General features: G+C 35.4%; 1 protein-coding gene and 1 non-coding gene across 2 annotated transcripts; both read right to left on the reverse strand.

Moving 5' to 3' along the window:
* Positions 1–12,990: 12,990 nt before the first annotated feature.
* On the reverse strand, positions 12,991–13,512 carry LOC116145532 (protein DMP2-like). The gene has a single exon (XM_031430985.1). The coding sequence runs from the start codon at positions 13,510–13,512 to the stop codon at positions 12,991–12,993; it is 522 nt and encodes a 173-aa protein (XP_031286845.1).
* Positions 13,513–16,189: 2,677 nt separating this feature from the next.
* On the reverse strand, positions 16,190–16,262 carry TRNAA-UGC. The gene has a single exon. It is a non-coding gene; the product is annotated as a tRNA-Ala (tRNA).
* Between the last annotated feature and the right edge of the window lie 10,111 nt (positions 16,263–26,373).

Below are 26,373 nucleotides of genomic sequence, written 5' to 3' on the forward strand. Positions count from 1 at the left end.
ACATGAGGACAGATTAATATTGTGTTTAAACCAAAATTAACACAGGAATCCATGAACTTAATAATAAAATATCTTAGGTGAAAATATCTGGACAATTTATTCATTAATATTTGGCGAATCAGAAAAAATATTTGTATACCACAATAATCTACCATCTTACTCACGGAGGAATAATAAATTCCAATTTGAGTTAAAATAAAAAATGATGAAACCTCTTAATAAGTAAGTTTAGTGAAATGATATCACCAATTGGTTTGCAGCCGCCTATGGAGTTGGTACAAAATTTCTATCAATTACGTAGGCTGGATGAGGTAATTGTAGTAAAAAAAGTATTGAAAACCGCAAGAGAAGGTTTAGTTTATACAAAATGATAAAGATTATTAAATCTTGTTTATTTTAAGTTTATTATATACAGTTAAATCTCTTTACAGTAATACTCTATATTAAATATTGTTTATTTTAAGTTTATTATATACAGTTAAATCTCTTTACAGTAATACTCTATATAGAAATAATTTTCATATAATCATAAAAAATTTTGGTCCTATAAATTAGAATAAACTTCACATTATTATAAATTATAATTTTTTCTAAGTCCCGTATAAAGAAACTTATCTCAACATAGTAATAATTATCTATATATTACAAAAAAAAAATAAAAAAAAATGCTATGTTAGGGTTTAAGATGAAATAAAATATTTATCTAAAGTTGTTCGGAATAATAATTTATGCTATAGAGTTGTTACCATATCGTTTAACTTGCGAGTAAGTAATAACTCGCCAGCATAAATATCTTCTTGTTGGAGCCAAAATACTTCTAAGTTCTCAAGCATGTTTAGAACTTTTTGCTATGAAACTTTTTGTATTTCTGTACTATCATTCTCGAGATTATCTTCTTCCTCTTTTTGTCTAATTGTAGTAACGATTTCCTCTTCAATTAAAGCATGCATGACTTTTTGATTATTTGGATGATCGAGGAATATATTAATATTCATTCGATTAATGCTTACTTTATCTCTATACCACTTGCACTAAGGATAAGTACTAAGTCAAAACAATAAGTTTTGTAACTACAACTTTATTAAGCTATATCCTCCTTAAAGTAATAAAATTATTTGGTCTCACCATTATGACTATAGAGATGTTCTATTGTATATGGAAGTTAATAATCAATACTCGATACAAAACAATATATTAAAAGAATCGAAATTATCATAGAGTTACTATATTCATAGTTCATGAAAATTTATATAAGAAAGGATCTAAATTGTGTCTTTAGAAATTTTGTAACAAGATTTAGTGGCGAATTTTCACCCAAAAATTAGCCTCTTATATAATATGCTCTCCTTTCAACCAGCAAAACTCTTTATACATGATTAATTTAGAAATCAAACAGTGATTGGAGCATCCTGACTTGTTTAATGAGGTGGTCTTTGTATTTTTATATTAAGTAATTGGCATACATCTGATCCTTTGCTACGCAAAAACGCTTCAAAACAATTTTTTTTTTTTCCCTCTGTCGTAGATTAACTAATGCTCACGTAATTGACAAGATTATTAGAGAGTCAATCTCAAAAATATTTTTGAGGGAATTAATAAAAGGCTATAGCGACTATTATTCCAAAAATCTAAATAGAAAATTACTTGTGAAGAGGAGAAAAGGGATATATTATTTATACAATACATAGAAATCCAAAATAATTGAAAATTTGACTCTTAGTTTTATTAGTCGTCTTTGCATAATTGAACAATATATATCTAGCTTCTAGATTTTCTCTAGATTGAATAATGAATATTGTCAGAAACTAAGCTAGGATAAGCAAGAGATGCAATTGGATTGCCGGAGTATGTCAAAGAAGAGAAGAAATATATTGAACATACCTTTGTATATTGAGAATTGTAACTTTACACTCATATCTATTTATACAGTAGCTAATTAGCTAATAAAAGGAAATGTAATCAAAATAATAACTACACACAAATTAGTGGCAATCAATCAATTACAGAGAATCAACAATAAACCTTATTGACATTTTAGTCATGTGCGTGATATCACTGATTGAGAGTAATTGTAGCATTTTATATCACATCACTCCCCCTCAAGCTGGTGGTTTGTAGATATCGAAAACTCCAAACATGTGAAGTAAGTATGAATGCTGATGACCACATAGTGTTTCGTGAAGATGTATACTGGTTGCTCCCAGTGCGAATGTGCATGGTTTTGATCATCACTTCCTGAATTTTTTATCTCAAAAAGTGATTGTCAATCTCTATATGTTTTGTCCTATCATGGAATATAGGATTTGCTATGATATCATTGGTGACTTTGTTGTCACAATATAGGATGACAAGTTTTCCTGTCTAGACTTCCAAATCTTTGAGTAACCCAAGAATCTTGACAATTTCACATGTTTTTGTCATGTCTCTATATTCTGCTTTTGCTAAAGATAGTGGCACCATTGATTGTTTCTTTGTTTTCTAGGAAATAAGAGATCCTCCAATTTTTATATGGAAACCAGTGAGTGATTTTCACTTCATTAGACATGTGCCCCAATTTGAATCACAGTATGCTATGATATCCAAGTTTCCATCTCGTGCTAGAAGAAGTCCGAAGCCAGGACAACCTTTCAAGTATTTGAGCACTTTTATGGCAACATCCATATGAGATTTTTTTGGGTTGTGCATGAACTGACTTAGGATGTGAACAACATATATAGCTTATATCTAGTCGTGTCATAGTGAGATAAATAAATGAGTCTACCCTCAAGTCTCTGATAATAAGATGAATGTTTTAATGGAAGATTTTCTTCTGAGGATGATGTTTCATTATCATACTGTTGAGTTGTGAGTTTGGTGTTTTGTTCAATAGGGATAGCACTCGGTTTTCATTGAAAGTCATTGATTTTTTCTCCGAAGTGTCAATCACCTTAGGATAATGAGAGACTAATGAAGAAACAATTTTCACTAGCGACACAATCACGGAGAAGTAGGGTAAAGGTTGTGATCAGAGAGAAATAGTTGAAGCCATTGTGGAGTTTCTTGTAAAGAAAAATTTAATCATGACCTTACATTTATACAAGTGAAGTTATGAAGGCAATTCGTAAGCGTGTAAAATATTCAAGGGAAGTTATTGTACTTTCTAGTAAATCGATTTGAATTTAATTGTCGACAATTCCCTCAACTTTAGTTCAATGGGTTTCACTCTTTAAGTTCGATTTTGACAAGAATTATACTTCTACTTGTGTGAAACTAGTGTCAATGGTTTCTCACATCAAGATAACTCTATATATTATTAACACTTATTAGCTGCCTAGAAATAAATCTGCGAATTGCTTCTTATGATATATAGCAACTGTATGGACGACCATTCATCAATATACTAAAAAAGATCGATGTTCAATAAACTTTGCCTAGAGATTACAGCAAGTAATTCTTGTTATAAATACATCATCAACAAGCTGAAAGCACCAACGAATGGTGGGATCGTAGTATGACAATAATGATAAAGAACTTTGTGTGAGATCATAGTGTGACAATACTGATAAAGTACTTTGTGTTTATCTACACAATCCTTGAAGAAAAACTGGAAATGAGATTTTTTTGGGTTGTGCATGAACTGACTTGGGATGTGAATAGCATAGCTTATATCTAGTCGTGTCATAGTGAGATAAATGAGTCTACCCACTAGTCTTTGATAATGAGATGGATCTTTTAATGGAGGATCTTCTTCTGAGGATGATGTTTCATTATCATACTTTCAACAGAGATAGCATTGGGTTTCATTGAAAGTCGTTGATTTCTTCTCCAAAGTGTCAACCACCTTAGGATAATGAGAGACTAATGAAGAAACAATTTTCACCGGCAACACAATCATGGAGAAGTTGGGTAAAGGTTGTGATAAGAGAGAAATAGTTAAAGCCATTGCGAAGTTTCTTGTAAAGAAAAATTTAATCATGTCCTTGTGATATTTATACAAATGAAGTTGTGAAGGCAATTTGTAAGTGTGTAAAATATTCAAGGGAAGTTATTGTACTTTCTAGTAAATCGATTTGAATTTCATTGTCGACAACTCCCTCAACTTTAGTTCAATGGGTTTCACTCTCTAAGTTCGATATTGACAAGAATTATACTTCTACTTTTGTGAAATTGGTGCCAGTTGTTTCCCACATTTAGATAACTTTATATATTATTAACACTTATTAGTCGCCTGAAAATGAATCTGCGAATTACTTCTTGGGATATATAACAATTGTGTGGGCGACCATTCATCAATATACTAAAAGAGATCGATGTTCAATAAGTTTTGCATAGAGATTACACAAAGTAAGTCTTGTTATAAATACATCATCAACAAGCTGAAAGTACCAATGAATGGTGGGATCGTAGCATGACAATAATGATAAAGAACTTTATGTGAGATCGTAGCGTGACAATACTGATAGGGTGCTTTATGTTTATCTACACAATCCTTGAAGAGAAACTAAAATAAGATAACTATGCTGCAACTGTATACTATTTTCTTACTACTCACTCTCTTACAAGCATGCATGCATATTGATTTTAGTACTTGTATTTGAATGTCTTTTTGTAATATTGACATGTTAGCGATTTTTATCATCTAAATTATTAAATTATTCTAGCTTCTCTTTCTCGTAATGGTTCAGGATGTATTCAACCATTGGAGATAGTTTTAAGTGTTCTCTCAAAACTAGAGTGAATTTCATTCAAACAATTGTTATAAATAAGTCGGATAAAGCTAACGTTAAGTTAATGCAACAAAACAATGGTAATGTGCTGATTTCCAACGTATGTTGCAGTTAATTTGACATGGTTAGAAAAAGAATAATTTAAATAAAATATGGTTATTTATCATATTTCAATTCTTTTCATATGATGCTTTACATGTTTATGTCGCAAAATAATTGAAAATTTGACTCTAGTTTTATTAGTCGTCTCCGCATAATTGAACAATATATAACTAGCTTCTAGATTTTCTCTAGACTGAATAATAAATATTGTCAAAAACTAAGCTAGGAGAGGCAAGCAATGTAATTGGATTGCTGGAGTATGCCAAAGAAGAAAAGAAATTTATTGAATATGTCTTTGTATATTGAGAATTGTAAATTTACACTCATGTATTTATACAGTAGCTAATGAGCTAATAAAAGGAAATGTAATAAAAATAATAACTACACACAATTAGTGGCAATCAATCAATTACAGAGAATCAACAGTAAACCTTATTTACATTTTAGTCATGTGCATGATATCTCTAATTGAGAGTAATTTTAGCATTCCATATCACATCACTCCCCCTCAACCTGGTGGTTTGTAGATGTTGAAAACTCCAAACTTGTGAAGTAGGTATGAATGTTGACAACTATCAAATGGTTTCGTGAAGATGTTCTCTGGTTGCTCCACAATTTGAACGTGCATGGTTTTGATCATCCCTTAATGAGTTTTTTCTCTCACAAAGTGACAATTAATCTTTATATGTTTTATCTTTTCATGGAATACAGTATTTGTTGCGATATCATTGGCGACTTTTTTGTCATAGTATAGGATGACAAGTTTTCCTGTCTGGACTTCCAAATCTCTAAGTAACCCAAGAATCTAAACAATTTCACATGTTGTTTTTGCCAAGGATTATATTTTGCTTTTGCTGAAGATAGTAACACCATTGACTGTTTCTTTGTTTTCTAGGAAATAAGAGATCCTCCAATTTTTATACAAAAACTAATGAGTGATTTTCTCATCACTGGACATATGCCCCAATTTGAATCACAATATATTATGATATCCAGGTTTCCATCTCATTCTAGAAGAAGTCCTAGGCCAAGACAACCTTTCAAGTATTTGAGCACTTTATGGTAGCATCCACATGAGATTGTTTTGGGTTGTGCATGAACTGACTTAGGATGTGAACAACGGAGCTTATATCTAGTCGTGTCATAATGAGATAAACTAGTCTACCCACAAGTCTCTGATAATGAGATGGATCTTTTAATGAATGATTTGATTTTGAGAATGATGCATAATTATCATACTGTTAAGTTATGAGTTTAGTGTTTTGTTCAACAAGGATAGCATTGGGTTTGCATGCTAAAAGTCTAGAGTTTGATACAAGCTCTAAGACATACTTCCTTTGGCTAAGGGATATTCTTGCTAAAGATTTGGCAATCTGAATCTCCAAGAAGTATTTTGGATCCCCTAGATCCTCTATGTAGAGATGTCTGTTGAGATGTTCTTTCATGGTACGAATGGATCTCATCATTCCTTGTGAGTAGGATGTCATTTACGTAAATAATTAGGGAAATGAAGGATGTACCTTTGTGCCATGGGAAGAGAGAGTAGTCATGCTTAGATTGAGCAAAACCTATGTTTGTGAAAACCTTTGTCAATTTTGCATTCCATTGGCGAGATGTTTATTTTAAACTTGATTGTGAAGTTTGCAAGGAAGTTTTATGTAAGTTTCCTCATGAAGATCGCCGTGGAGAAATGCATTGTGGACATTCATTTGATGAAGGAACCACTCTCGGATAGCAGCCACAGATAAGAAAGCCCAAACAATAACATGTTTTGCCATAGGAGAAAAGATTTCGTGGCAGTCAAAAACCCTCACATTGGGTGAACCCTTTTGCCACAAGTTGGGCCTTGTATTATTCTATGGAGCCATCAACGCAGTGTTTGATCTTGTAGACCTATTTGCATGAAATAGGTTTTCTGTGAGGTGGTCGAAGAACTAAATCCCAAGTGTGATTCTGACCAAGGGCATATAATTCATCAGCCATGGCCTATCGCCATTGTGTGTGTGGGACAACTTCAGAATAGCAGGAAAGTTTTTGATTAATAGATATCTGATTAACACAAACCTTATGGGCAGGAGAGGTGGTCATAACAGACATAATTAGAAGTGCGATAAAGGATACCTGAGGTAGTCTGTATGCTGGGACAGACATAGTCAACTGTCTAGATAAGAGGTCAATAGATTGTGTAGACTATTGTGGAGTAGGTGTTGAAGGTGAACTCTCAAGAGGAATCTCTAGAGGTTCTAAGGTATTATCGGTTGGAAGACTTTCTGTAACAATGGGAGAGGAGTCAGAATTTGTGGATAGCTCTATATCAGGTACAAGATTTATGATAAACAAAAGCCTCGATGAAAACACAGATGGATCGTCGTCCAGAAAAGGAAACTATTGCCAAGGATTAGTGTTGGATGTAGTAGGACTTACCATGAAAGAAAAGCTATCTTCATGAAATACAACATCGCGAGAAATTAAGAATTTGTTCTTATCTAGATCATACAACCGATATCCTTTCTAATGAATAAGACCCATGAAAACACATCTAGTTGCACGAGGACCAAACTTATCATGAGCCCTAATGCTAGCAGAATAATATAAACACCAAAACACTCAAAGGTGATCAACTTTTAGTGGCTTGCTAAACAGTAGTTCATAGGGAGTCTTTCCATTCAAGACTCAAGTAGACATCCAATTGATTAGGTAAGTAGTTGTGACCACATATTCACCCCAAAAATCAATAGGTAAATTGGTTTGGTGTTTTAGGGCAAGGGCTACCTTTAAAAGATATATGTGTTTGCATTCAATTAGGCCATTCTGTTGAGGGGTATAGACACAAGAATTTTCATGTAAAATGCCAAGAGATGAAAATAATGATGACCAATGAGAATTGAAAAAATCACGAGCATTATCAATCCGAATGCATTGAACTAATAGATTAAACTATGTTTGGACCATAGATAGGAAATTCCTAATTTGCGTGAGTGTTGGAGTTTTGCAGTGCATGAGAAATACCAATGTCCCTCGAGAAAAACCATTGTTCAATGGCTATGATTTACTGAGACCCATGATGGTTAAGAGTGTGGTAGGGACCCCAGATATCCATGTGAATAAGTAAGGTTGTAATCGAGTGAGTATCTAGCGACTCGAGCTTGGCTCGATTGCAATAGTATCGAGCTAGAGTCGATTAAGCCTGGAAAGCTAAATTGAACTCGAACTTGGTACACTATAAAGGGACTCGAGCTCATCTAATCGAGCTCAAGCCATCTCCAATTCGGTAGGTGCTTGAGCAAAAGTTGTTTGGAGCAGGCGTTTTCTTTGATTTGTCACTTTTCTCTTGAAAACTCTTCCCCACCCGAATCTCTCTGCTTCGCTATTATCATGCTTCAAAGCTTAGTCCCTCAGTTTCCAATCAACAACAATAGCAACAATATTAATAGCAATCAACAACAATTCTAAAACCTATTATCATTCTGGGAGCTAATTATACTTGAACTTATTGAGTTTAATAAAATTTGAGAATGAAAATGTAACAAGAAGAAGAACCACTCGAAGCTTGACGAAAAGACGAATTTTGTGGATGAGTTTTATGATTTTTGCTTGTGGTTGTCTTAGAGACACTAGGGAAGAAGATTAAGACGAAGAGATTATGAGATTTTTGTGCTGTGTTGGAGAGAAAAGTTGGTGGAAAACGAGTGGCTGTGAATGGGAGAAGAAAAAGGAGAGAAAGAGTGAAACTTTCTTTGCACACAAAGTAGGGCTAAAAAATATTAATAAATATTTATATTAGGTTAAATATTTATATTAATATATGTGAAAGAAAGTCATGAGTGATTTGATACTTGACAACAGCCCAAGCCCCAAAGTCTAAAACCGGCTGCCTACATAGTTCCCACTTCCCAATGGTGTTATTGATAAATCTCAAACTTGTAGATGTTGACAAGGGTGTGTTGTCAATTATAAAAACTAGAAAATTACATATTACCCCCTAACCCTTCGTATGAGAGCTAGGCTCACAAGCCTATGAACCGAGCTACATGCTGCTCAAACTCAGCTCGATTTGTATAACAAGTTCAAGCCGAGTTTTTTTCAAGCTTTACACGAGTTGAGCCGAGCCTGCTTGGCTGATAGCCCTATGAATCAAGGAAAAAATGCGTGTAGTGGTGGTTGTGTGGGTTACAAATTTTTATCGAGATTGTTTTGCAAGAGGACATATGGGACAAGTAGGTTGTGGAATAGACACACTATGACCCAATCGTTGATGTATAATAAAAGAATTTTTATTGAGGTTTGTATTACAATGAGAAAGTTTATTATCTGCAATACAAGTTATTGAATTTTGAAAATTTTCAACAAAATCCCTTATCCAATAATAAAGACTATTGTGAACTTTACCCAAGCCCATCTGTTTCCCAGTCAAACGGTCCTGAAATTCACACATATTAGGGAAGAATTTCAAAAAACAACTATTATCTTGGCAAAGTTTGGAAACAGAGATAGGGTTAAACCGAAAAGTTGGAACGAACAAAACCTTTTTAAGAACTAAACGTTTTGTAAGATGGACGGTTCCTAGTTGTGTAGCTGGGGCATTAATGGTCCCATTAGGCATACGTACAGAGGTGGATGGTTTTGTGGATGTGTGAGAAAAGTGTTTGGGATTACAAGCAATGTGGTCACTAGCTCCTAAATCAATTATCCAGATATAATCTTTAACAAAATTGAAACAATAAGATGTACCTACATAGGATGCCGTATTTGCCTAGGGAATTTGATTGAAAATCTGGAGAATCTATTGGTATTGATTCGAGCTGATTATGGGTGTTGAGATCTCATTTCTAGAATTTGCAATTTGAACCACTTGATTTGCCATTGGATTCCCAAATTTTTCATTTCGAGGATGTCCGTATAATTTATAACAAGTATCATGGGTGTAATTTTTCCTTTGGCAATTATAACACCATAATTTGCCCCATTTTAAGAATTTAGAAGGTCCAGGCCCATTAGATCCATTGTTTGAATATGGGCCGTTTGTTTGATTAAAATGAAGCCCATTGGTTTGATGAAAATGGGTTGAAGATCTTGGGTCGTTGGATTGAGTGGTCTAATCTAGGTCATTTATGGCTCCATATAAAACAACATTTTCTCACCTAGAAAACCTTAGCCGCTCACAATTTTCCCCTTTGCCTTTTCCCATTTCACTCCTCACACCATCAGACGACAAACCCACCAGTTGCTACCATCCTTGTTGAGAAGCATTGAACGCTATGGGTTCAACACCATGGTAAAATTCTTGGGTGGTCAGCCTTTGGCTCTCATCTTGAATGGCCAACTGATAAGTTTGCTAGAGCGACGGTGGTAGTGATGTCGCCATCATTTTTGTTCTAAATGGCAGAAAGCTATCATTTAGACCCATTAGAAAGTGTATCCATCGTTCTTGATCTTTTACCTTTTTTTATTTGTTGAAGAATCAGTGCTAGCCCTTCAATTGGTTCTTCGACTACGTCCAATTCGTTCCATATCACCAAAAGGCGATTGAGATAAGATGTGACGAGGAGACTGTGTTGCTTGATTTCAGCCAAAGTTTGCCGCAAAGTGAAAAGCTTTGCGAGGTTAAGCTGGTCGTACATCTCTTTGATATTGACCCACATCTCTTAAGCATTCTCTATTTGTGACAGTCTGATGGCAATCTCCTGGGTCAAAGAGTTGCTGATCCATGCACAAACAAGAGTATTACACCAATTCTAGCATTTGAGAAGATGAGGTTAAAAGGGTTTGGGAAGAGTTCCAAAGATGAACACTTACTTATCTTTCATGATTAATGTTCACAAGAAATCTATAGCCCATGTTGCATAATTTTTGGATCCCGTGAGTGGTTGTTTGACGAGAACGATTTTCGATCCATTGGAGGCTGGCGAGTAAAGGGGATCTCCTAGTTTTAATCGGTTGGTGGCAACTGGAACAATTTGGAAAATCCGGTAGGGATTTTGACCTGATGGGTTGGGATTCTGACCCATGAACCCGAATGGGATTGGGCAGTTTGGTGGGTTATGCCTGAGCAGATTTGATGTGTTTGGTAGGTTGGGCTTGAATTTGAGTTTGACCCAGTGAGTGGATCTTGGTGAGTTGGGCCAGTTTGGAGATGGGCTTGATCTTGTTGTTGTAAGGGCTCACTTGTGGTTGTGGATATTGGGTTCTGTTTTAAGATAACAATCTGTAAGTTGATTGGTTTTGAGAAAAGAGAGAAACTAATCCAAGTGCCTTTGTTTTTGCAGGTTCTGGAAAAAACTTGACTAGAGAGAAATGTTTGGCAAAAGTTGGATTAGGCTACTTGCCTTGATACCATGTTAGAAACTAAGCTAGGAGAGGCAAGAGATGCAATTAGATTGCTAGTGTATGCCAAAGAAGAGAAGAAATATATTGAATATATCTTTGTCTATTGAGAATTGTAACTTTACACTCATGTATTTATATAGTAGCTAATAAGCTAATAAACAGAAATGTAATCAAAATAATTACACATAATTAATGGCAATCAATCAATTACAGAGAATCAGCAATAAACCGTATTTACATTTTAATCATGTGCGTAATATCCCTAATTGAGGATAATTTTAGCATTCTATATCACATCAAATACTATTGTGTGCTCTGAGACAAAGAGCATCAATTGAAAGGTAATGTTCCTAATAAGTCAATTATTATATATATATATATATATATGGATTAGTTTGCTTTTTATTTTGCAAACAGAAATTAAAATCAGTCACTTTAGATAGCAATTAAAGAAACAGATCTAGAGGCGATCTTCAGATTAATGTAAACTGAATTATCCTTCTTCATTTCATGCATGAGAGAGCCAGCAGAAAACAATCTAAACGTTTACAGGGAAGCAGACTTTAATTGATTAATTTTATACTTTCTCATCTCAGGGGTGAAGCAAGAAATTAAAGCAAAGTATAATCACTTGAATTGGAATTGTAATGGTATCCAATCCCATTGTGCTTGTAAGGAAACCAGATGGATAAACTAGAAACAACACCAACAATAGGAGGCAACCACTTCAAGAACGACTTCGTCTCCAAAGAGGGATACAAGCAGTTCAATATATTAGGATCCAAAAGAACGTACTAGCACGCCCAACACAATCAGAGACAACGAAGCATGACCGAAGTCACGAAGCTTTAGCTTGTAGTCCTCCGAAACCACTTCATGAGGCCAAAGGCGGCCACTAATGGTTACAATCCCGTACTGCGTTACATTACCTTCTTTTTAACTGTCAGTGAAGCTAGAGAAAACACAAAGAATGCCACACATGACAATGAGAATGATTGTTAGGGTTTTTTCAGTGGTATGGTAGATCGGCAGGAACTATTAAAGAGTTGAGGAACATGAACAAGAAGAGTGTTCCGGTTGGGAGGAGTTTGACAAGGTTTGCAAAGGCTGTGAATGTTGCCTGTGCGACCATTTTGGTGCTTGTATTGAGTGTATAGCATCGCAAAAATGTTGTGTTTGTATTTATAGAGGGAGAGAAGGAGAACTTGAAAGAAGTAAGCAACTAAGCGGATTGCATTCCTTTCAGATAAGCGTGTGAGAAATTTGACCCACGAAAACTAGAATTTATGGCCCATAATGAGATAACACGTGTAAAAATTGCTTTTTTCTCATATGATGTAGAAATAAAATTATTACATTTTAAACAAAGACTTGCAAGTATATAGTATATACAAAGTTGCATGTGCTATGCCCAATCTATTATCATTTCCATCAGTCAACCTCTTTGTATATAACAGTAATATTGTACAAATATTCGGATAAAAATGTTGAAATTTTCTTAAGGGTTATTCTTTTAATTTTGTTCTAATTTTTATTGGATTTGGCTTAGTCTTGATCATTTATTTTATTATTGCTTCGATAATTAGGTCGAATAGTGTTTATTTGAATTGTCACATGAACAACGGTTTGTTCATGATTTTGCAAAAAAGAAATTAGAATCGTTACTTTAGATGTATAGCAAAGACAGATAATTTAGAGATGATATTCAGATTAATCTTTCTCCATTGGACAAACAAAATTAAAAATGAATATGTATCAATTACCAACCATGGATATTCATACTTTTTTTTAAAACATTTTATATTTGATGAACATAAGCAAACGAAGACATCAGTAACTCATAGTTAATCTACATTTACTTGAGCAAAGTATAGTCACTTGAATTTGAATTGTGATGGTATCCGATTCCATGGCGCATGTTAGGAAACCAGGCGGATATTGTAGAAATAACTCCAGCAACAACAGGCAGCCACTTCAGGAAAGAACTCGTGTCCAAAGAAGGATACAAGCAGTTCAATGAATTAGGATCAAAAAGAACCAGCACACCTAACACAATCAAAGATAACAAAGCATGAGCAAAGTCACCAACCTTCGGCTTGTAATCATCCGAAACCTTTGCATGCGGCCAAAGGCGGCCGCTAATGGTCACAATCCCGTACTGCGTTACGCTACCTTCTTTATAACTGTCGGTGAAGCTAGAGAAAACACAAAGAAAGCCGCAAACGGCGATGAGAATGATCATTAGGATTTTTTCGGTGGTGTCGCAGGTACCATTGTTAGATATTAAAGTGTTGAGGAACATGAACAGGAAGACTGTTCCTGTTGGGAGGAGTTTGACGAGATTTGCAAGGGCTTTGAGTGTTGTTTCTGTGGCCATTTTGCTGTGTGATTATAGCAAAAAATATTGGGTTTATAGAGGAAGAGAATTGAACGAACCAATGCAAGAAACAACCTACCGAGAAGCGTTGCTTTCACATATCGTGTAAGAAATTAATCCACCAGTAGCATTTCTTGCCATGATGAAATACATGTATAAAAAAATTACTTTTCTTCTTATGAAATAGAAGGAAACTGAACTTTAAACAAAGATTAATCTTGTCAAAGTCTACGTTCAAAAAATTGTTCATCGAATCATAGAAGGATACGGGGAAGTTGATATATTCTGATAAGAGAAGGACATCGTACCAGAGATTCTTATTTTAGATTAAACACGGAGGCTGTAGAAACTTTCCCTTCAGAAATTTTTTAAAATAATCTTATAAAAATTAATGATTAATCCAGTGTCATAAATATAATCATCTAGAAATTACCTTTGGATGGTCGAGTGATTCGATAGAGACTTTTAGATATATTACTCAAGAGTTGCTGAGTTCAAATCCATCATCGGATGCTAATAGGGGTAGCCACTTGAATTCTTACTTAGCCGGTAGTTCCAAGATTTTGGGAGATTAATTGAAGTGTACGTAAACTGACCTGAACAACCTCTCTCTCTCTCTCTCTCTCTCTATATATATATATATAGCTTTTTTTAGTGCTTTTATTTCCTGGAAAATAATATAATCACTGAAAGTAGTGCACCAAATTCATGCACCGAATGACATGACGCAATCCTAACCGTTAATTAATTATGAATTACTATTAATCGATAGTCAATATTACGTCACGTCATTCGATGCATGAATTCGATGCCCTATTTTCGGTGACTGTAACATTACTCTTATTTCCCATATGCCTGAATCTCTGCAAAATGAGTACCAATTACGTCGGAGAATTAATGGATTGTGTAGGATTCATTAAGCACATTAGAAACATATTTTGGATACAATTAATGAAGTGTTATTGTAAACTTCCATATAAAATTTCATGGCATACTTATTATGTTACAAAAGATTATTTTTAAGTTTAAATTTAAAAGGATTTCATCTGAGTGTACTGTAGGAAAATTCTTACACATTAATTAAGTTTTTCGTATTTCAAATCTTTGTAATTTTATAATCTATTTTAAAAGTTTTATTCAGTGGAATATTAAATGAATGAGAAGATGATGAAAAAGAGTGATACATGAAGATAGGAGTATTTTTGTCCATGGAGATTGTGTGGTCATTATTTGGCCAATAGTTCCAAGGTTCTGACATTTGAAAAATTATTTGAGGTGCGCGTAAGTTGATCCGAATACTCTCGATCATTAAAAAAAAAAAAAAAGATTAAGGTTCCGTTTGGTTCATTATTGGGTAGTTTTTAGAGTAATATTTTGAAAAAAGTTAAATTGAGTGGGTATCACGATGTAGAATTTTAAAAATTAACAAAAATACCCTCTATGTTTATTTATTTACTAAACACCCCTATAATAAAATATTCAAAGTTAACAAAAACACTCCCAACCCACTTATTAAATACGCACAACCGGCCACCACCGTCGGAGGGTGGTCGGAGTAGCCGTATCGGCATATGACCGACTGGATCTTGAAATTTTTTTTGAGAGTTGTTTAGTTAAATTAACAAATTTAGGAGGTTTAAAAGAAATTGAATAATTTAGAATTGTATTTTGAAAATAGGTGAACCAAACACAAATTTTGTGTTAAATTTATTGGGAAAACTAGAATATATGTACCAAACGGAGCCTAAGTTGTGATGCAGTTAATATATGTTGTCATTTTGCTATTGTTAACCCCAAATTTGGTCATTGCACCTAATTTAATCATTTAATTAGTTGGCTATGCTTGGTATTAAGATTAAAATAGCATGCAAGTAGAGAATGACTGGACTTAAGAGTTTAGTCAAGCACGTTGTCATTACTCATTATTATGCTGAAAGCTATGCTTCAACAGTAAAATTACGTGCAGGAAAATGTGTTTTTTTGATGGATAATCTAAACAATGAGAGTAAAAAATTAAAATCACTATTAAACAGGATCATATGGTAGTCTTAAGAACTAGGAGCGGGAAAAGTTCAATTATAACATCAACGTGTTTATATATTGTTGATGCGTGATTTTGACACCAACAAAATGGAAGTGTGAAATGCTGAACTGGTTCAGAAGACACACATGAATGCAAGAAAAAAAATAAGAGTAAATGCAAGAATATATAGCATTCACTCTCTTGTACTATCATTTGTAAGTCAGTCCGCTAACGCGAACTGACTTCTATCATTAATACAAACATCAGTGGCCGTAGAACTTAGCATCCGAACCACTTTAAAAGCTGTTCCTATTGCATTTACTCTCATTTTTTTTCTTGCATTCACGTGTGTTTTCTGAGTCAGCTCAACATTTCACACGTGCGTTTCGTTGGTGTCAAAATTACGCATATATAATTCATTACCAATCTTATGAACTAATAATTCTGTGTGTTTATGAACTAATCATTTATTTGATGGCAATAAATGTAAAAAAAGTGAATATATAGTACCCGGATTCAATAAACTGTACATATACAAAATCAAAATTATATTATTTCAAAACACAAAATTTATTAAATACGATTTAATTGAAGAAAATAAACTAATATAAAAGAATTAACTGAAACTAACCTAATAATTATAAAAGCGATAAGTGGAGATGCAGGGGATCGAACCCTGTACCTCTCGCATGCAAAGCGAGCGCTCTACCATTTGAGCTACATCCCCATTTGTTTTATTTTTGTACAATTTTGTATAATTAACTGGAGATAAATATTGCCTACTATTCGTCCTATTTGGATGGTTAAATTATAAACAAGTATTATCATAATGTTTTTAATATTTAGTAAATTAATGATAATCCCAGAGAGTATATAATATACTTTAGAAACTCATAGGTGCTTTTTTTGTTTCACCATCTTTTGGAGTGTATGATAATAATAACCCGCTAATAAAACAATTTTACAGCTCTTTATGTTAGACTTGATGTATCGTGTTTTTTTGTGTAGTGTAATTTTATTTATATGCTATTAATTAATCACGAATATTTGTTTTTCGTTGTGTAATCTCTTAAAAATTTGATGAAAGATTATTCACACACACATAAGAAATAAATATAAATTAAATTATTATATTTATTTATAATAAACGTTAATAAAACAATTTACTAAAATATAACAAATTTTAGAAGTATAAATTAACTCTCAAACATAATTCAAATATTTTTTTGAAATTGTACATGCGCTCGAAGACGACAGCTTCGCACAAAACCAAGACTCAATAGCCGTAGGGGACACGACCCACAGGTCTCATTAGTTAACTTCACAACACACTCGAAGTTAATGGTTGCCTTTATACTCCATAGTATAAAGTTCAGCTCAGATGGTTGAATGAATCTAATCCGGTAGTTCAAATTTAATCAAATTCAATCCATGAAAATAATTTCATATATGTAAACTTGACAGATACAAAGAAGACGACAAGATGAACGTAAATAATAATTAACTTCTTAGAGAAAATCAAGAAAGCAAAGGATAATCATGACTTGGAATGTATCCGAGTCCATGGCGATTGTTCGGAAAAAATGAATACATAACGGTGACGAAACCAGTGACAAAAGGCAACCATTTCACCAACAAAGCCCTCTGAAAAAAAGAGTAAAAGCACTCAATTATGTCAGGATACAAAAGTGAACGAAATAGAGAAGCAACAGGAACAAAAATAATAATGGTAAAACAAAACAAACAGTAAACAAAGAAATTATACGCGCGATTTACCCTGGTTCACCTAATTTGGGCTACGTTCAGCTGAGTCAATATTATTGAAATATGCCTCACCTCTCTCGTTTACAATGAATGAATTGCTCTCTGACACATAACAAGAGAAAAGAATGTTTATATACTAGGTTTAAGAGATTAAACCTAGTATATAAACCTAGAATTGCTCTCTGACACAAAGAAATGTTGGAGTTGTTATAAACCTAGTAGCGGGACCCCCGAGTGCGTCTCCGTTACCCATTAATGCTGAAGTAGTCGACAACTCCAACATTCTCCCACTTGGCGAATACTTCACACAATGAAGGCCTACCTCATCAACACACCATGTAAACTTTGCTAAGCTCACAGCCTTGGTAAGAAAATCTGCAGCATTAACAAGTGTATCAACCTTCTCTAACAACACCAATTTTTCCTTCACCTTTTGCCTGANAACCATTTCATTGATTTACCTTGCCTTGTAGGTTTAGGTGATCGTAGAGGGTGGAGGAGAATTGTATGAGTCAGTCTCGTATCGAACCAAAACCGTAACGGCAACATTTTTTATTATAAAGTTTTTATTAGTTTTAATTGCACTATTTCATTATTTGCATTTAGTATAATTAGATTCATTAATCCAATGCCAATTTCATTTTCGCTACTTAAAATACATTAGGTTGTTAGTCTTGCTCCCTGTGGATTCGATCCTGCTTACCGCTAACTACGATACTTAGGTTTAATTTTTAGACTGTGATGATCGGTCTAACAGAATCCTATAGCGGTTTTACATGGAAAAGCTCAAAACCGCCTACGGGCTCGCGGGACCCCCGAATGCGTCTGCCTTGCCCATTAATGCTGAAGTAGTCGACAACTCCAACAATCTCCCACTTGGCGAATACTTCACACAATGAAGGCCTACCTTATCAACACACCATGTAAACTTTGCTAAGCTCATACCCTTGGTAAGAAAATCTGCAGCATTAACAAGTGTATCAACCTTCTCTAAGAACACCAATTTTTCCTGCACCTTTTGCCTGATGAAATGGTATTGTATGTCAATGTGTTTTGATCGCGAATGAAAGGCAGGATTCTTGGCTAAGTAAATAACCCCTTGATTGTCACACCCAATCTTCACAGCATCAAGTTTGAAACCAAGCTCTAAACTTAATCTTCGAAGCCACATAGCTTCCTTGCCAACATGTGTCAATGCCATGTATTCTGCCTCAGTCGATGACAAAGCCACAGTATTTTGCCTTTTACTCATCCAACAAACAGCAGCACCAAATAAAGAAAATACATACCCACTTGTGGAACGCCTACTATTGAGATCACCTCCCCAATCAGCATCCACAAAACCTATCACATCTAACTCTTCCCCAGTCACCATGCCTCCATAACATAATGATAAATCTGAGGTCCCACGCAGATATCTAAGAACCCTCTTTACAGCACTCCAATGTTCCTTACCAGGATTTGACATAAAGCAACTCAGAACTCCCACTGCTTGTGCAATATCAGGACGCGTTCACACCATGGTATACATCAAACTACCTACAGCACTCGCATATGGCACATGTGTCATTTCTTCAGCATCTTCCTCAAACTTAGGACACTGATTAGTAGACAATTTCACTCCCAAAGTCATAGGAGTCTTCACAGGTTTGCAGTCTACCATGTTAAATTTCTTCAACACCTCCTCGATGTACTTTCTCTACCCTAACCACAATTTACAACTCTGACGATCTCTAGTAATTTGCATACACAAAATAAAATTTGCAGCCCCAAGATCCTTCATGTCAAATTGTGCAACCAACAAACCTTTCACAGAATTTATCAACTCCCTGCTATTCCCTATCAGCAACATATCATCTACATATAAGGTTAAAATAACAAAGACATTTTCTAACCTTTTTACGTACACACAGTGATCCACGTTGCTGCGGCTAAAACCATGCTGAAGAACATAAGAGTCGAACTTTCGGTACCACATCCTTGGTGACTGTTTAAGCCCATACAGAGACTTCCTCAACCTACACACCAAGTCTTCCTTCCCTTTACATACAAACCCTTCAGGTTGCCTCATGTAAATTTCCTCCTCTAGATCTCCATGTAAGAATGCCGTCTTTACATCAAGTTGCTCGATTTCAAGATCATACGCAGCAGCAATAGATAGAACATACCTGATTGATGTTAACTTGGCCACAGGAGAGAAAATCTCACCATAATCAACACCCTCAATTTGCGAGAATCCCTTTGCCATGAGCCTCGCCTTATACTTTGCAATTGTCCCATCTGCCTGCAACTTTCTTTTGAACACCCACTTGCAACCAATTGCCTTTCTATCCTTAGGCAATTTACATAGGATCCATGTACTATTCTTGTCCAGTGACTGCATCTCATCATTCATCGCAACCTCCCACAGATCTGCATCTTCCATGGCTTTTGCTTCATTGACATTCCTAGGTTCATCACCAATCACATTCAAAGCGTGTAATCCACTCAAGGCACTTAGAGAGAAACAAACTGGTGCCTTTCTAAGTCTTTTACATCTTTTCAAAGTTGATGGCACCACAACTTCATCATCAAAATCATCCTCTGAATCATCCACAGAACCCTCATCAACCACACTATCAAGTTTATCTTCATGGTCAGATTCTGTAGACTCTAAATTTTCAGTCTCTGCAGCAACATTAGGAGTCATCTCCTCCTCTTGCTCTTCTGTAGTCACATCAAACTGAATTTTCTTTGATTGCTCAAGATCTTCTAGAGTTCCCACACGTTGTTTTACCTCTCTAAAGATTACATCTCTGCTGTAGGTAATGCTTCTACTCACAGGATTCCACAACTTATATCCCTTGATGCCATCCTTAAACCCCACAAACTTGCACTTCTCAGATTTACTGTCAAGCTTGCTTCTTTTCTCCTTTGGCACATGCACATATGCATCACAACCAAAAACTTGAATAAAAGACAGATTAGGTTTCTTACCATACAAAGCTTTATACGGCGTCATGTCTTTAACAGAAGAAGTGGGAGACCGATTCTTCAAATAACAATCCATTGCGGTAGCTTCAGCCCAAAATTCAGACCCCAAATCTGTCGTATTCAGCATACATCTAGCCTTCTCTAACAGTGACCGATTGAGACGTTCAGCCACTCCATTTTGCTGAGGCGTGTAAGGTGTAGTTTTCTACCTTGCAATTCCGTGTGTCGCACAAAATTGCTCAAACTTACTAGAGCAAAACTCACCGCCATTATCAGTTCGCAAAGCTTTAATCTTCCTGTCAAACTGATTCTCAACTAAGGCTTTAAATTCTCGAAATTTCTCAAAAGCCTCAGACTTGCTGCGCATGAAATAAACCCAACAGTATCTAGAAAAATCATCAATGAAAGATACATAATACCTAGATTTACCAACAGATTCCACTGGAGTGGGCCCAAAAACATCATTGTGAATTAACTCCAGTATTTTTGTTGCTCTTGTGCTTGTCGATTGAAAACTAACCCGATTCTGCTTGCCTTGTAAACATTCCTCACAAAACCCAAAACTCATGGAACAGTTAGGAATACCTTCAACCATATTCTGAGTCACCAAAGTAGACAAAGCCGTCTCTCTAATATGCCCCATTCGCTTATGCCACAATGTTGCAGAATCAATTTCTTTTTCAGCCTCCTTTTTTCGAAACATAACCACCCAAAGAGGAATTTCTTACAACTGATGCCTGCAACCTGTATAGTGTACCATGTCGAACTCCTTGTGCAATAACCATAGATCCCTGAGTCATCTTACAGGATGTTCTGTCACAACTGAATACTATACCTGCGTCAGCCATTGTTCAAACAAAGAGCAGATTTCTACTCATACCAGGGATGTGCATCACTTCAGGGAGCGTCCTCACTGAGCCATCATGCAACCTCAGCCTGATTTTCCCGCGGCCAATAATCTTCACAGCAGTATCATCTCCTAACAGAACATTTCCTCCATTGTATGCCTCATACACACAAAACCATTCCTTGTGAGGTGTCATATGGAATGACGCACTAGTATCAACATACCAGACTGATTGGTCTGATCCAACCATACATGCAGCAACCACATACATATCACCATTTGATTCCCGTTTGTACGAAGTCTCAGCTTCTTTCCCCTTCATCGGTTTGTTTCTACAGTCTTTCTTAAAATGCCCAAATTCTTGACATCTCCAGCATTTAATCTTACTTTTATCCTTGCTCTTAGATCTACCTCGCGACTTTCCCCTGTCACCAGACTTATTAGAATTCCTATCAGGGTTTCGTCCCCTAGCAGTTAAAGCATCCCTAAACGAACCCTCTAAACCTCTTCGCCGCATATCCTCTGCCAACAATGTAGAACATACAGATTCCCATGACATCTATGTCAATCCTCCACCACCAGTCGCAACAATCAGGTTGTCCCACGTATCAGGCAGCGAGCATAACAATGTTACCACTTTCTTAGATTCGGTGAGTTGTACATCCACAGCCAGCAGCTGATTCACCAAAGTATTAAACTCATCCAGATGTGCAGCAAGAGAATCCCCATCATGCATATGGAGATTGTAGAGTTTCTTGCGACGGAACAGCATGTTCACCAAAGTCTTACTCAGATACATATTTTCTAGCTTCTGCCATAAACCCTTAGCCGTATCCTGATCCATCACATTCGTTAGAACAAAGTCTTCAAGACAGATGCGAATCAAACCTCTAGCTTTCCGATCCATCTTATCCCATTCAGCAAGTGCAGCACGATTAGTCGCTGAGAATTCTCCTTCAGGTGGCGTTGCAAGTTTAGACCCAAGCGTACTTGACAATGCAGTTCCAGACGTTTCACTCGTTGCAACAACGACAGTCTCGACTATCGGCCTATCATTCACAATTACACCCCACAAATCCCTATCAACGAGTAGATCCTCCATCCGTAGTTTCCAAAGCTCAAAGCGTTTGCCGTCGAACTTTTCAATCTCAACCATTGATCCCACCATCTCTAAATCACAATCTCACAAAACCAGGCTCTGATAGCAATTGAACGAAATAGAGACAACCACAGGAACAAAAATAACAGTAAAACAAATCAAACGGTAAACAAAGAAAAAATACGCGCGATTTACCCTGGTTCACCCAATATAGGCTACGTCCAGCTGAGTCAATATTATTGAAATATTCCTCACCTCTCTCGTTTACAATGAACGGATTACCCTATGATTTGCTCTCACACTCATAACAAGAGAAAAGTATGTTTATATACTAGGTTTAAGAGACTAAACCTAGTTTTACAAGAATTCCTATTCCTAAGCCCAACCCAATAAGGAATTAATAACTTACAAGGAATCCTACAGCGGTTTTACATGGAAAAGCCCAAAACCGCCTACGGGCTTGCGGGCGCTGCCCCAACCCTCCCCGCTTACCGGGGAGCGGGGCACCGCCCGCTGACCAAGTAGCAGGACCTCCGAATGCGTCTGCCTTGCCCATTAATGCTGAAGTAGTCGACAACTCCAACACAGAGTTGAAGAATTGTTGAGTTTCTTCCATGGCAGGGCAACCAGTGTGCAGGAATTGGTTTATTCAGAGAATTCTGTCCATGGTTTTGGTGGTTCTTGGGCCACCTGGAAAAAATGCAATAAATATGGAGAGTCTACTTGGTGTATTTACATTATCTCAGGGTCGCTATAATTCATCTGGACATGTTATGGCGTGCGCAAAACTACAACTAAATGAATCAAATCCTGATGGTGATGCCGAAGAAGAAATTGATTTTCAAGAAATTTACACGTGGGAACATAAAGAATGCCTTTTGTGGTCCACTTTCAGGATTTAGCATTACTTGACAACTTCTAGAACAGTGAATGTTGAATGTTGGGTGACTTTCACATGACTTGCAGTTGAAAGGATTTGATTGAGAACATTTCTGACACTGTTAAAACAAACTTTAAGAATTCATTAAAAATTTATGTAAGATGTTTGGATGAAATACATTAGACTATAATATTCTTTGATTGAAATTCTAGCCAATGAAAGAAAATTTTTTCAAACAAATCTTGAACCAATTCTGATCACCAGCAGAATTCCCACTTTCTTGATAATTGTGTTGTGAAATGAATCGCTTTCTGGATCAAATGAAGCTCCGCTTTGGTGTGGTTATGATCAGCTACCAAGAAACCTTTCAGATTTCGTTTGATATTGGCAAGTTGTTTCTCAATTTTATGTAGTTTTGAGTTTTAAGAACACTTTTTTTCTTCGTGTAATATAAATTTTTATTTTTCTGGACTATATGTAACACCAAAACACAAGCTACTTGGCTCTACCTTCATCTCAAATATTTTCCACATATATCATAAACACATCACCCTGTTTTTCTTCACTTTTCGTGTTAAAGAAAGAATAACACTTTTAGCTAAATGATCCTTATATAAATCATTCCATTATGCATAGCCAGTTTTCACTTCAGTTTAGTGAGAACAAGTTACAGTCTGATAAAATTATAACAAATGATAACAAACTAAGAGTCTTGTACATAATATTGCCAACATGGATCAGTTCAAATCAATATATTTCTGAATTCATCACACAGTTCACGTATTAACTGTTGTTCCCCAAAAATGCATGGTTACAATTGATTGATGGAAGGCCGACCAATAGAAAACAGATAACCGTTCATAGATAATACTCACTGAAAAAGGCCAGTGTGAAGGATAACCATCCTGTTTTATGAACGCATGAGTCACTGTCGGCCATATGGGGATGACATGTTGTGACCATATTGAGAAGACATATTCTCAGATGGAGGCCCTGGAGGTGCTCTGGGTCTTGCGTATTCTGCAAATATAACCCACCCATCCAGAAACTGCAAAAGACAAATAGAGAATTCATTTCCCAAGAAGGATTATAAAAAGAGAACTTGAACATCAACAATGAGAGAATCAACTATATTATTGTTATTTTTTCGCAGAAGGAATTAACAGTAATATTGAAATTTAAAAATTAGGTGATAATATCATCAAAACTAGAAAACTCATGGTCAAAAAAAGCCAAAAAGAAATTATTTTACAAAGAATCCAGCTTAGCCTGCACAAGATGACACGACATCATTAAATTTGCTTGAATAAGAACCCTACATCCCTCAAAACAAATCTTTGATGGAATTCCAAATTTTAATCAGAACCTCCATTCAAATACTCAGAAATGAATAGGAACAGGAAGACAATGATATGGTTTCTATAACATTAATCGCTTTCTTCCCCTTTCCCACATATATTTTAAGTTATATCCATGTGTGTTACCATTACAGCAGGGCCATAAAATGAACTTATTGATAGAAATGGACATTAAAAAGGGATAGAAGAGAATAAAAAGGTGCCCAACAAGGATGCAGTTAAGGAATAAGTTAGTAGAAGGATGTGATAAACTCAATCTTAGCACAACGGTACACAGCTTGAACAAACATTTTGCGAGACAATTGAGAAATCTATGAGCCACCTCACTTCAATACGTTTTCTTTTTCTTTTTTTCCCTATGAGGAAATATGAAAGTTGTTTCGCTAACTTGAGGTTCAGAAAAATTGAGATGCAGTTTTCACTTCCTACAGATTCCAAGTGCCCAGGCCCATTGCCATCACTAGATCAAAGTAAACAAGGAAAAAAAATTGAACCAATCTAATTACTCCAATTTTAACTTTGAACACATAAGTCAAACATGATCATGAACTGTGAGTTTCTTAGACCACAATTAATCATAATTAGTCAAGCAATTTGCTGCTTCACTAATTTCCTTACATTTGTTTCCATCTCCATGATAGATTCCAAATCAAACATCGTACTTGATTCTAGCAATCAACTATACTGAACATCTATTTGACATTGAGTAACTAATGCTGATACACATTTTGTGCGTCTCTTTATTTGGTATTTTTAGTAATAAACTTCCAGCAACAAATTATAATGTCACCAACCTCATCAACAACGTTTACAAAACAAGTTCCATGACTAGATTCGATCGACATCCAGCACCCACCAATTCCAATTTTTGATCATTGCCATATGTTCACTCCTTCAGCTAATATTACTGGATAACGCATGAGATACCTTAAACACAACAGTTACCTTACACCCTGAAGTTAAAAACAACTTCAGCCTATATCGTTTTGAGTAAAACATAAACCAGAAAATTACGAATGGTGAATGAAAGTTGTTGAAAATAGAAATTAGAAAATATGCATTAAACAAATATAATAGAATAGGGATCAGAGGAACTAAAAATCACGTCCTAAACAAAAAAAATCCCATTTTTTCTTCATCATTATAAAGTAATGAAAACTAAAACAAGTGCCAAAACTTTGAACATTCTGTAAGGAGCTAATGTTTATTTCTTGAGTTCAAGCTAGCACACTAGTAAGATCTCTTGTAGTTGTACAAAAGGTCTTGGGATCATATCCTAGTCACAACAATATGTTTGTGTGGAAACTTGATTTCTCTCAGACAATAGGCCAAAAAGTGGTGATCTAGTGTGATATTCAAAGAACATAAACAAGCTGATAGACTTGAATGCTATAGGCAAAAGTCAATATCATATTCTTTAATGAGATTACCCGAAGCCATAATATTGAACAAGATTTTACCGTTCGACTTTCTAAGCATATCAAGAAGTCTATGATAACAGAAGAAAATAAATATGAAGCAAATCACATCCCCATAAGTTCAACTACTGAGGCAAAGCATGGAAAGTTGAATTCATCAGATAACATCAACTAACTAGTAACTAAACCAATCAGCTTGCAGCAAAAAACATATCCATTGACTAACATTTAGATTAGCAATAATTCAATAAAAAATCAGAAATAAATACCTACACACCACCACCTAGACCATTTGTTTCTGTATCATTGCTGGTTATCTGATTCACATCATCAAGCTTCGAATCAAGCTCAGGTTTATCATTTTTCTAATGGGTATCAGTGGTAGGTGGGTTTTCCCCATCTTCATTTATTTGCTTTTCCTATATATATTCATATAAACATCAATATCGATTAATGAAACACAAACATTTGATAAAGGAATATGCTTTGTAGGGCCAAA

The sequence above is a fragment of the Pistacia vera genome, unplaced genomic scaffold, assembly GCF_008641045.1.
Source record: "Pistacia vera cultivar Batoury unplaced genomic scaffold, PisVer_v2 Contig462, whole genome shotgun sequence".
In the NCBI taxonomy this organism is placed as follows: domain Eukaryota; kingdom Viridiplantae; phylum Streptophyta; class Magnoliopsida; order Sapindales; family Anacardiaceae; genus Pistacia; species Pistacia vera.